This window comes from Lissotriton vulgaris, chromosome 1_1, assembly GCF_964263255.1.
Source record: "Lissotriton vulgaris chromosome 1_1, aLisVul1.2, whole genome shotgun sequence".
Lineage (NCBI taxonomy): Eukaryota > Metazoa > Chordata > Amphibia > Caudata > Salamandridae > Lissotriton > Lissotriton vulgaris.
The window spans coordinates 1,562,634,680-1,562,648,408 of record NC_141685.1 but is presented as its reverse complement, the minus strand read 5'-3'; the positions used below and the strand labels follow the sequence as shown (position 1 = coordinate 1,562,648,408).

Below are 13,729 nucleotides of genomic sequence, written 5' to 3'. Positions count from 1 at the left end.
CAGGATGTGAATCTGCAGTTCACCCTTGAGAGTAGTTGCGAATCCTTGAGTTTCCTTGATTTGAAAATTCTACACGTAGAAGGGACACTTGCCGTGAGTCTATATACTAAGCCCACGGCACGTAATACCCTGTTGAGGTATAATAGTCACCACCCCCGTAATTTACGGGATAATCTCCCTTTTGGTCAGTTCCTTCGCATCCGGAGGAACTGTACCAAAAGGGAAGATTATTTTAGGGAAGCCAAAGTTCTGCAAGAAAAACTTGTGACTCGGTTATACCCATATCGGTTGGTAAAGCATGCTATGAAGCGTGCATGGTTCTATGACCGTCAAGCCCTCCTACAATCAAAGCAACTTACAAACCCAAATACCATACCAGACACTAGACCCCCAACATGTGTGTTGACCTTTGGTACTGAATCTACAGAAATAAAAAAGATCATCAAACGCAATTGGCATTTGATTCAAAAGGTTGAACCCCAGTTAGCTATTCCTAGATTTGCCTTCAAAAGAGGTAAAAATCTACGAGACCACTTGGTCAAAGCCTACAGGGAACCCAAGATCAATACCCTAAGCAGTATGTGGGGCATGGCACCCGTTGTCGGACACTATCCATGCGGTGGATGCGCAGCTTGTGCGACCACACAGACAACAAAAACGTGCTGCATAAATGGGAGACAGTTGACGCTGAAACAATTTTCTAATTGCATGACTAAAAATGTAATTTATTGTATCCAGTGCCCATGTGGACTTAACTACCTAGGAAAAACAACACAGGAAGTAAGGAAACGTATAACACAACACCAATCACGCATTGGATGCAAAATCCAAACGGCGCCTTTAGTAGAACATTTCATCACCATGTCACATGCTCCCACCGATATGAAATGGTTTGTCATAGAATGTGTGAAGGGTACAAGGAGACGTCCCAATGTGGATAAACTTCTTGCTCAAAGGGAGAACAAACTGATTTGGCTTTGTGACACAGTACAGAATGGGCTTAACATTCTTATAGAATGGCATTCATTGGCCACTCTTTACTAAAGGTATCTTGATTCCAGATTGCCACATACGGCTGTATGTGATATAGATATACCTGACTGTATGCTTTTCTCTGTAATATAAGGACATTTGTGGAATTCTTATTTATTTCTTTATCGATGTGCTAATTTTGTAGTTGGTTACTATTGTGTCACTGTACAAGTGTTGTTGTTGTTATGTTATTATTTCTCCCTTGTACGGCATTGTGCGCACATTTTTCTTAAATGTAGTGTGCCTCTCTTGCCGATTCGTATTTCGTACTGGTAAAAGTATCGCAGTTAATATTGCCTAGCGTAATCACAGCTTCTAGCCCCATCGTGTACAGCTTAAGATGGCCGCCACACTAACCTATTAACCTAGTAAACTGACGTCTTGACGCTTAACACTATATACGTCAGACGCGACTTCACCACACTTCCGCGTTCACTCACGGAGAAGACACACGGACTCTTGAGAGCGGGCGTCTTTGGGCAAGTTTATGGTCGGATAGCGGTATATTGATACAAGGTTCGGCATAAACATATGTGCTGACGTTTTGTCTATCTTTACAGAGCTTTTGGCGGCTGCCAGATGTAAGTTACATTTCAGGCATGCTTTTCCTAATACCGGTCTTAATTGTTAAAAGGGCGTTTGACTACACGTAGTGTAACTGATTCATTGGTTATTCATTGTTTGTTCGCAGAACGACCTGTGAGGCGTTTTTGTTGGCTTTGTAAAAACGATTTAAAACACAGGTACATCATATAGTAATGTATTATCGCTTTGCTTGGCATGTTACTATTAAGGTCCCACAGGCACTTGGGCACAGTTGGGTTGTTTTGAAGCACACTTGGTGGTTGTGTGTTTTGGCACAGTTGTATTGGTCTTGTATAGACATGGTTATAGGTGCATGTCCCACCTTTCTAGGTCAGAAGTTATGTGTTTGTGTCACTGGTGCCTTGTCATTTTGTTCTTTGCATTGAGCTGAAAATTTCTTCGTGTACCCTAGGGTTTCACTGATTATTGATATTGTTATGTTTGTATTAGATACCCCTGTGCAACTTCTTTTGTCCTGAAGATGGTCCTCCGGATCTGTATGGCCTTCCTGGACCGAAACGTCGACGCCTAACACCTTTTTACAACCATACTGTATAATTCACTTGAAATTACAATTTGTGAATTAGGCTGCATATGTAATAACGTGCATGTGGTCCTTCAGTGTGTCCACACTATGTGGCAAAGGTGTTTATTTGCCACCATATGATTTATGAGATATGGTTTTGGTGGTTGAATGTTGCCGGACTTTTTTGATTCGTGAAAAACTGTAAAACAAAAAAAGTTTTATAATTGAAAAGCAAAAATTAAAATATATTTTTGATACTACTTGTTGTTGCTGAAACCCCTTGGGTTACCTTCTTTAATTTAGTGATCATTGCCTTGACACTGTTGGAAGTAAAATTTATGTTGTGAATTATTCCTACTTGGACACTTAGCTTGTATGATTTACTTTACCCAGTCCCGGTGGGATTATTGGGTGGCTCTGTTCTAAATACTACTCTAGCTCTGGGCACCGCTAAACAGGTCCTACTTTCTAAATGGGGTACAGATGGGGTCCCAACTAGACTAGAGTGGTTACAGAAACTGTGGAGAGGGGGGGGGGCATGGAAAAGATCCCTGCAAGTCTCACAGACACACTCCCTCGCTTCGACAAAACCAGGGGTACCACCATAGAGTACTTATCCATGGAATTTACAGAACTCACGTGTCCAAGATACCTTCGTGTCCTTCGACTCCCCAAAACACACTCCGCCACAGAAGATCACAAGCACACGAGATAACCTATTTCCACTGGTCACACAAGTTCACATCACTGGAATAAAGATCACTCGCAGGTACCCGGTCTTCCCTCCCTCCCGTCCTTTCCTTTTCACTCTATCCTTTTCTACCCCACCTACAAATGTCCAGCTTCATTAAGTCTATCCCCACTGGTCGGTGGATGTAGGTTGCGGCTATTGTTACTTTTGCAATCTCAAAAAAGTAAAAAAATTTAAATCATAAAATTATCATATAAAACGTCTCCAACTGCCGAAGACGCAGAAAGAAGCTGGAGGACCATCTAAATCAGTGGCAGCAGCAACAATTTCTGGCCAGAAAGTCCCTTCAGAGGTACAGACTACTCCAACCGATATGGCTCCAGAGTTTTCAAGAATGGCCACGTATTGAATGGACTGTACTGTTGTTATAAGAGCTGGTGAGTGTGTTACAGCTATTGCAATGTTGCCAAAAATCATACATGGTAATTGTTTTCCCCCTTTTATATTCTTTGCACCTTTCATAAGACGAGTTCATACTGAGCAGAAAGAAGGCAAGGCAAAGCTGAAGAACCCTCAACTTCAATAGCAGCACAACAACACTGAAGCAGAGGGTCCATTCAAAAGTCCAATTTCAACTTAAAGATTTGGCTCCACAGTTTTCCCCGATGGCATCATACTACATGGATTGTGAAGTTGTAATGTGGATGCTAGAGAGCAGTTCATAACTGTTCTTCTCAATGCTTCTGAGAATAATAAATGTTGATTGTTTTTTGAGACCTTCTTAGTTTTTATATATTAGCAGGCATTTTATTATCTTACAAAATGGGTATCTAATATCTGTGTGTTGTTCATTTTATTATCTGTTAATTTATTGTAACACTACTTACATATAACTTGCTGTATAGACAAATTAAACCGTCCCTCTACAAATAAATACACAGGTAACTTTTGGCAATTATCATTATTTACTTTTTCACTTTTTAAATGAATAGAAGTCAGCAGTCTGTGTTTAAATCTTCTGAGTAAATGCATTGACAACATTTAGAAACCTACTCTGGTTTTTTAGATAACATTACGGTACATTTTATACTCTCTTCTTTAAAACTATCAACTGTAATATATGTGTCCCGTTCTGCAACTCCTCCTCTGAACAACTCTTAATTTTCCCTAGAATCCTTTTCAAGGCAAAAGAAACAAAACTGCACGTCACCAGACACCTTGTCTACATCTGCCACACTACCATGCAAAAGTGCTCTATTCATTTCTCCTAAACATAAAGCAGGAGTTTTCACATAATACAGCCTCTTACCTAAAGTGTGCATTGTTGAGTGGTATAACTTATTTTGTGTTTTAAACTTTGCCTTGGAAAGATACATTGAAATGTCCTTAATGTATCAATGGATTGCTGCCTTATACTAGAAACACTACTACAATTCCATTTGTATACAGTACCCTGACTACGCCTTCCTTGTACCTCTTCTGCAATAACTTCTAAATTTCTAGGTACCATCACCTCTTTTGCTATAGGGCTACCATTCATCATTTCTTGACATCACATTAACTGATCTATTATCCTAGAGATACCTTTCTTCATTAAAAGAAGTATGTATCTATTCTCCACTAAAAACTGTACAACAGTTACATCTATTCTTTTCTTCTGGTTTTGTCTCCTAAGGCACAAAACTATTTTGTCAAGAGTCTTCATTCTATTTAGAATCAAAATGAAAAGCTTCCTCTTCAAAGCAAAGGCCTTATCAACTACTCTCTCAACTCGTTCTTTCAGTTTCACTGTATCTCTCCTTTTTCTCCACATTTTAAAATGTATCACTAAATTTAGAAGGCTGTAACTAAGCAATCATTATAACATTTGCGCAGATCCTATGCGTGACTAATGCTTGAATAATTTATTTTTTAATAAATGTGGTTTTACTTGCTTTTATCGACATTGTGTCATGCTGAAACTTAATGAATATGGGACTGTCGGATGTAGGCACCCTTATTCCTTTAGAATATTTGTACCCCTTGTCCCTGTATATCCTTGGGGTTCCCTTGTTTTGTAGAAAAATGTAATATAGAACATTTAGAATGATGCGATCATAAATAAATATCTAAATCTAAAATAATGTAAACTAAAATGCAATAGATTAAGGAAAAATTAATATAGGCAAGCTTAAAAATAGAAGATTCTTTTGAACAGTAACCTTATTAGCTAAGGCGAATACATACAAATGTGTGCACCAAAGGAGTTTTTGGGGGATGAAGTAGGGGGAGGATTTGGGGGAGAAGAATCAACTTTCAATTTCCTGGAGTGGTGCATATTTTTCCATGGAAGAGGAGTGCTCCTACAACTTCATGCCAACTGAAAGTGGGATCTTGGAGTGACGTTGTTAATATAGATTTAATAACGAATAGGTCATTTGTAGTAGATGCCACAATGATTCTTTCTAGTGAATGTGGAAATAGGGAGACTGAATGGGCACTTATTAGAACCGCATTGTTCCTATGCAGGAAATGCTATAAAGCAGACCACTTTGTACTGGTGAGACAGTCTATTCTTGTATGGATTGTGTTTGAAAATGGATATTAATCCAGTTTTTTTCTAATGACTTTCAAAGCACCTGTGAAATGCAAAACACCGTCTTTTCTCGACTCGAATTCTTATGGAAAAGAACTGTTATGTAAATCTTCTCCTGTCTTCTTTAGGTCGGACAACGACATCAACAAATCAAAATGGTGTCATATCCGGACAAGGCACATCCGGAAGCAAGGGTTCCAACCTGGGCACCCCACAAAAGGCAGATGCCGAAGGGCCAATAGCAGGCACATTTCCTCTTCTCACTGCTAACGAAGCTGGAAAATTGCTCACACTCAGTATTCAACCAGAGGAACATTTTTGGGGTACACATTTTTAACATTTGAAATGTTGATGTAAAGTAAACACAATATTTTATTTGAGCTGTTTTACTTTTTCGCAGTGTTTGATAATGAAGTTTTGTTTTATAACCTTACTAATGAGTATGGTCTCTGTTTCTACATGTCAGCTGTTATAGTTGACATCACAATTGATGCAGAGAAAAATATCTTGCCAATGAGAACTCTACATTTTTGCATGTGTTTGGAAGAGCTGTACTGCTTTAGAGGGGCCCTCAGTGCGAAGGGTACTGCCCAGAGGGTGTGCCATGAAGCTACAAAATTATTTTAATAATGGTTACAAGTTCCTGGAAGCATTCTACCATTTAAAAATGTTTTAAAAACCACAGAGGGTATCTGCCTTGTGCAGGAACACCCTCCCCCTAGAAATCTCACTGGTCTGTACCCCGCTCTGAAACTATGCTGTTAGGGCCTTTCCATTTATCCCAAACTCTCCCCAAATCCCACCTTGCTGTGCAGCTCCAGTGGTAATATAGCCGACCCTTTGTAATGGTAGCCCACCCTTGTGCTGTAGAAACCATTCAAATATTGGATGCTTCCAATAATAGAGGGAGGCCCCCTATAACCACTGCAGGAAACACAGTGAGAAAATAAGTCCATCGACCCCTGAGAGAAGCACTGCGCTGGTCTCATGCGTCAGTATATGCAGACCTTTGAATGGACTCCTACTTATTGTGTACCTTTTCAGAAGGTTACTCCTGGTGGTGGTATTTTGTAGACTTGCCAACAGAGAGGCAATTTCAATGCTGGAGCCTCCTTTGCATTTCATAATGTTTTCCAAAAGACATTTGGTCGGTTGCTCGTCAATTACCAGATCCTCAATATAACCCAATCTTAGGACGACTAGGTTCCAGAAATTATGTACGTGGGGGCAGTGTCATTCCATGTGGAGGAAGACAGCCAGGCCACCCTCAACCTCTGGGACATACATCCATCTTAGTAGGGTCTATTTTGTGTAACAGGACTGGAGTAATATATGTACGGTGTATGTAGTTGAAATGTACCAACTTAAACAACCCAATACAGGCCCCTTCTTTAACCAGCACACAAACACCCTTCCACTGTGCCTCCTCCAGCAGAGTACCAATTTCCACCTCCCAGGCCTGTTTAGCCCGAAATACATTCCACTGCTTGACAGCAATCATGGCCCTGTACAGGTGGGATATCAAATGTCTACCCCCCACCAAACTCCAATAGTATCCTAAACATGTCAGAGGAGATAGGGATGTCTAGGTATATACGCCAGATATCCTAGACTATATCCAAAATACTTGTAAGTAGTAAGAACTGGCACTGACCGACATCAAAGGCCTCCTGAGCTGCTTCAAACTAACTTAATTTTTCACTTTGGTACAAATCTCCCAGTGTTTAACAACTCCCCTCCCTCCAAGCAGTAGTATCCACTGTTGTGGTCAACCAGTGGAATGCTGGAATATCCCAGAATTTAAACTTGCATGCAAAGGGGACTTGTCTCAGCACCACTTTCACCCCTCGCTCCCATAACAAGGCAGTGTGCCCGATTTATATATGAGGTAGCCATTAAAGTAATGGGGTAACCCATAAGGTTCCGGACCTGGGTATCAATCGATATTTCTGCAGTGTCATATATAAATCAATATTAAACAACAATGGTCCAAGACCTCTATAATTAAATACATTCAGTTAATCAATACCAAATACTACAAGTTTGGGGCAAATACCCATTAATCAGCTCCATCCACTTTATGCATGTATTTATAAAAAACATATAAAGGCAACAGCATCCACTCCCAATTCAAGTACAATATTTTAATCTATTGTCTCAACAGCAAAAAATCACACAATTCAATTTGTAAATCAGTACAAAATATTGGTTGCCCCGAACAGAGCGTGCAGCAAAGCAAAGGGTGCCATAGAAGTTGTGAAATGATTAGAGAAGAAAAGGAAAAAATTCAAAGAAGTGACATAAAATTCAAATAATTTTACCAGGGCAGTAACGGACCCACAAATAACCGTTCTGCATAACCTAGCCACTTAATTAATGAAAAAAACTCTCTTTTTTTAAACTTGGGACAAAATGATATGTCATCAATATCTGCACATAATTGTAGAGAGAAATATAGATGGTCCAGGTTTTTTTAATAGGGTGTCGACATTTCGACTCGTCTTAGGGCCTTGCGGTTAATTATGCCTGGGCCATGCGAGTCTTCATCAGGACATTAGAAACAGGGCAAACAGGTGTCTTTTAGATGACCGTACAAGGAAGATAGATAGTAATAATTTGGAGCTGTTGCCGGGCATGTGTACCTCAGATTCCTGCCCAAGAGTATAAGTTGCTTACCCATCTGGGAGTCAAGGTGGTAATAATTCCCAAATGAGACGGATTGTTCAAATCCAATCCTCAAAATAAGGAGCACCGGAGTCTCATCGGTATTCTAACAAACCAAAATTATGATAGCTGTTCATAAACATACGTCATAGTACAATGGTTACCTTAAGTTCTCTTCTGAGTGTGTAGTACCAGTGTTTGATAGTTAAGCAAGACTCTGTAAAACAATGGAGAGCCTGTGTAAGGATCCACAACATAGTGTAATCAATACCACAGTGAATAGGAGACGCAATCACCACCATGAATGAGAGTTAGTAACAAATGGCATGCAAGGCTTTCTCGTCCTCCTTTTCTAAAATAATCCACAAGTGCACGTAGAGAACTAACACACGATCGAAGACGCTATAAAAATGCAGATAATATGCTCATATCTTTTACGAAGTGAACATGAACATAAAGGAGTAACTTATTACCCAAACACTGCATGCGCCCCAAACACTTGGTTGACTAACTAGTAGGGCTAATTACTGTAGGCACACACTAAATGATAAAAGCTAGGCACTCTTGTGATGAGTTTATAGCGTGCTAATACAGGATATTGAATTTCTTAGAATAAAAGACTCCAAGTGCACAAAGATGTAAGACTCCAGGATCTGCAGTGATCGGATAGAGGGACACTAACCCATACATCCCAAGCACATTAGGTATGTGAATAAGAACCAGACAACAGGTTAAGCTCAAAACAATTGAATTTTTATATTCAAGTATTTACACATAATTCCTTTTCACCTTTTTTATGAATTTTAGATCACAATAATCCTACTCCCAAAGCCCCAGCCCTGAGGAAGACCTTCTTAGAAACCCTCTTGGTCCCCAGCAGGAAGGTCAAAACGCGTCGGCACCCACACAACCCACCTTCCATTTTCACAGGACTCAGAGTACCAGCATCTAACACGAATATTAATAATGACTCAATAAGTTTAGCAATAAATTGGATGGTCTAAACTTTGAATATTACCAGAATGTTCCTCTGAGCCTAGCAGGGCCGGACTGGGACCCAAAACCGGCCCTGGCAAAGTGCTCGGCCGGACCCCCTCCTCACTCGAGGGGGAGTGGGGGGGGGGGGTTTGAAGGTGTCGCCGAGCGCTTGTTGCAGGGCCGATTTTGCAGCTATGCTGCAAAAAGGGCCCTGTAACAAAATCGGCCTCCAGGGGCTCAAAACCGGCCCCCACCCTTGCGGCGCACCGGGGGATTGCCCGGTGCCCGCTATGGCCAGTCCAGGCCTGAAGCCTAGTCTTTTTTAGGACCACTTAGTAAAAATTCCCAAGGAATACTAGCCGGATGTATCCTGGTACAAAGTAGGATTACTACTAAATATGATAGATGGGAAACTTTTGTATATATTGATTTATGTTGGTTTTGAATATTGTTCTTATTTTTCAACAACCACAGAAAATGTATGCATGAGTTTTGTATGTATAAATAGAGTATAGAAAGAAATCAAACTGTGTTGCTGTTAAATTGAAGGATTTAATTTTCTTAAACCTTTTTATTGGATTTCATCATTATACACATCATACAGTTATCACACTTCATACGTAACTGCTGATGTATTGTATTCATAAACAATGTTAACATGACCTGTCGATGAGCAGTGGGACAAATAATCGAGTAATTAAGCAGACCTATGGAGGGAGACTTCCCGAGCCCTGCCATCGGAGCTACGGGGGGGGGGGGGTGGGGGGGGGCTCGAAAGTGGTCATTGGTAGAATGATCGTGTTTCTTCAACCCAAATGATAGTCTCTAGTACATAGTATCCTGCAAGATGTCAGCAAATGGCAATCCCGGTTGCAAACTGAACTGGGGGTCTGTAACTCAGGGAATGAGGGGTTGGGGGGAGGGAGGGTGGGCTAGGGGTCGCATGAGGCTGGGGCAAATATGGTGGAGCTCCATGCCATTCCATCACCTGTGGGTCCTTTTCCCTATCCTGTTCCCTATAGTGTGGCTCGGAAGTTGGCTCGTTTAGGGGGGTGGGGTAGCAGGGGGGGAGAAGCATGTGGATAGATTACTATGTGCTTGGTTCAAGTGCCACCCGGGTGTCCAGTGGCCCCTCTGTAACACCAGCGTGTGTTTGCTTAAAGTCATGTTGGAGTGTCGCCCTCTCTAGAGAGATGGGACACCGTCGTATGCCGCGAACTTCCTCCTGGCGGATGAGGTCTTCTTCCGCTGCGGCCCCTTTCTTTACTGCCCCAGCCATGCCGCTATTGGGGACCCTCTGTCGCATGCCAGTGCATTGCCACACTGCGTTTCGCTAGCAGTACGGCCAGCATGGCAAATTTGGTCTCAACCTTCTTCAGTTTATTGCGTTTAAAAATGCCTAGAGCGCATGCCTCCCATGTATGAAATCTGTTAAGCCTGTGACTGTCTGTAGGGTGGCGTGTTCTGTCGTCCAAAGTGCTTGTATGATGGGACATGTCCAAAACATGTGAATGAATGGGGCATCCTGGGTGTGACATCGGGGGCATTCAAAGTGAGATGATGGGTAAAAGCACTTGAGCTTCGCCGGCGTGAGATAAGCGCGGTGCAGCACATTAAACTGGACATTTTTTAATCTTTGGTTGCAGGACACCTTTTTGTGGTGTTCTAGGGCTGTCAGCCACTCCCTATCATGGAGGTCGCTGCCGAAGTCGTCCTCTCAGTGGAGCCGTAGTCATGTCAGTGGCAAACGTGTTAGTTCCATGATGGATTTATAGATCCATGTGATGTGGTGTCTGCCCGCCCTCATATGGAGTAATGTGTGCAACACGGGGTGTGGCTCTGGTTCCCATCCCCCAAGTCCCAGATCCGCCTGCAGTCCGCCACTATCTGTCGGTGCAGCAGGAATTGGCCGGCTGGGAGCCCGCTTCCTTCGACCAAGTCTGTGAACGGGAGCAGCTGACCGTTGGAGAATAGGAGGTTTTTAGAAGATAGGACCAATGGGCGCACTGCCTGGGGTAATACGTTACAATAGTGTGTAAGATGCAAAGAAGTAGTTCATGTGGTGCGTAAAGAGCAGACGGCAAACACCCTTAACCGTCCAAACAAGTCAAAAGACAAAACATAAGTACATAGCAAGGCTCTCGCAACCACATTCAAGTGTGTTCCAACAAGGTACAATGACCAAAGTCTTAAAGGAAGCGCAGAAGCAGATTCTTTGATGTGGGTTTTCTTGTTACAGCAAGATGTTTATTTTCTCCAGACTTGAAAAAATACCAACGCCGACACGTGTTTCGTCGTGTACGGTTGAGTCACACGACTCATCAGGGCTGGTGATACAAAATAATGTATGCAATTGTTAACTTAACATGTTATGCTGTATACTGCATATGGTGACATTAGTGCACACGACATGCAGTTTGTGATAATGAAATGTGGTAGGGAAAACTTGCATAGTGGAGCAAGTGATAAGACTATGGTGTTAATGTGCACGTAGCGAGTGAATTGAATTTAAAAGACCCAAGTGTGGTCATGTGTCACTCGTACACAGTGGTCCTAAAAATTAAGAGGGTGTTCATGGTGATGGTGAGTGCAACGTATACTTTCTTAAACATTTCATTTTTTGATAAGCTGTATATATTATACGTGAGGTGGTGTGTGTCTGACAAGGCCTGGTTGTGGTGAAGATCCAGAGAGCACAAGCACATGCAAATCCTTTTGTTTGAAGGCTGATAAATATTACCTTCCACTCCAGTCCAATTATGTGGATGGAGTAAGTCTGGACCTCTGAAAGCTCTGTGTTGAGCTAAAACTTGTGGAAGAAAGAAAAAAGGGGGACTCATAAGGAGGCTAGCACCGAAGGAAATGTATACACAACGTATTGAGTTTGGGCAATAAAAGGAAGGACTGAATAGCCAAACAGTCTCTTACCAATTGATTTCACTAGGTGGTTATGCAACAGTAGCTGCTGTGTGGCATAATATTTGGTCGCAGTATAAGGATAGTAGAAGTCTTATCCTGCTGGTGATTCTCTATGAGGACTTAGCACTATATCTGTAATAAAAGGGGGATGAGTAAAAACGTAAGTCTACATTATATAGTGCCAATAAAAGCTAAAGCACGTTGGCTTCGTCATAGGGATAGAAAAGAACACGCGTTCACCCAAACGTTTGTTCTATAATTATTGTGGTTGCCTGAATGGTGAAATAATACCTGCTATTTGTTCTGTGTAAAAATGAAAGCCGGGAGGGGATTCTTTTTATGGCGCCAAAACGAAGAAGGAAACGGGTGCGTGTCCTCCGCAGTAGTTTGCTAAAAGTAAAAAGCAGAGTATTCAATGCAGTAACCGTCTTTAGAGACAAGCGTGTGAAGCCTTGTATGCTCCACGCTTGGGTTGCAAGCCGCGGGTGTGCGGAGAGTAAACGTAGCGGTGGGGAGATATGAAACTTACCCACTGCAGGCAATCCCTCCTCTGTAGTTTCCCGGCGGTCGTCTCTCGTGTACGGACACGTGACCCCGGGAGAGGAGGGATTAAGTAGAAAGAGTTCAAAAATAGAAGAAGTACTATCGAAAAGGAGATAATACGGGCGCCATTGTTGAAAGGGGAAATTTGTGGCGAAAAGAAGACGTTTTGGTTTATTTCCCATTGAAAAAACTATCCCTTATTGTGCTGCTTCGCCACATTTGAAACATGAAAAGAAGGGAGTGAAATTAAACTACTACCAGATGTGAAAAATATAATAGGGGAAAAAGGTAGTTAACAGAGTAGCGGCGCTGTTGGGCATAGAAGAGATCAGCAGCCTCCTGTCCATCGAGACGAAAAGTTTAAGTTGATGGCTGAGGTGAAAATGAGCTGAGCAGGGCCTGGGTATGGCCGTATATATCCGGATATATGATATAAAGGGGTGTAACATGCAGAAATTAAAAGTGACAAAAGTGAACGAAAATAGTGAAAGATCTCATGTCCATATACATTTGGAGTAATTGAAAATTCTCAATACACAATTGTGAAAAACAACACTTAGGATATATGTATGGACAGTACAGATTGCAAAGTTGGCAAGCAATGTTAGTGTTGTCATTCTTAATATTCAAAAAAAAGAGACCTGAACAATTATCTAAAAACATGAACCCATGTTGAATGGGTCTATATACAAAGTTTACATTGTAAACACATACATGGAGGTAGAATACATTTCTTCCCTAAAAAGAGGCAAATTAACGTGATGTTATTCGTTTTTCTCAATTTAGGACTCCTAGTATTTGCGCAGTTGGTTGATCAGTGTGCACCAAGGATCCCCCCGGTACATAATCAGTTTCCAAGGAAATATTGGAGCTCAGAGTCATAGTTAAGCCCGTGTTCTACGCTACGTAGGCGCATGATCCACGTAGCCTCCCTACGCCTGAGCATCAGTTCACGATTGCCCCCCCTGATGTTGAGGGGAATTTGATCGATCCCAAAAACACGTACCTTGATGTCATCTTCATTGGGTTGACATTCTGCTACATGAAGTGCCACTGGGTATCTGGGGTCCCTTCTCTGTATAGCTCTCATATGTTCAGCTATCCTCTCTTTAAGAGCTCTAATGGTGCTCCCCACATATTTCTTGCCGCAATGGCATTCAATGATATACACCACAAACCTGCTAAGGCAAGTGATGTTATGTTTAATGTGATATAC

At 41.7% G+C, this 13,729-nt stretch overlaps 1 protein-coding gene across 3 annotated transcripts in view; it reads left to right on the top strand.

Annotated features, from left to right (window-relative positions):
• The window catches only part of LOC147750815 (uncharacterized), a 702,597-nt gene that overhangs the window by 505,759 nt on the left and 183,109 nt on the right, over nt 1–13,729 (top strand). For all 3 annotated transcript variants that reach the window (XM_086937011.1, XM_086937002.1, XM_086937022.1), the window contains one exon: nt 5,538–5,732. In XM_086937011.1, the coding sequence (XP_086793137.1) occupies nt 5,538–5,732 (195 nt within the window). The remainder of the gene's footprint in view (nt 1–5,537; nt 5,733–13,729) is intronic.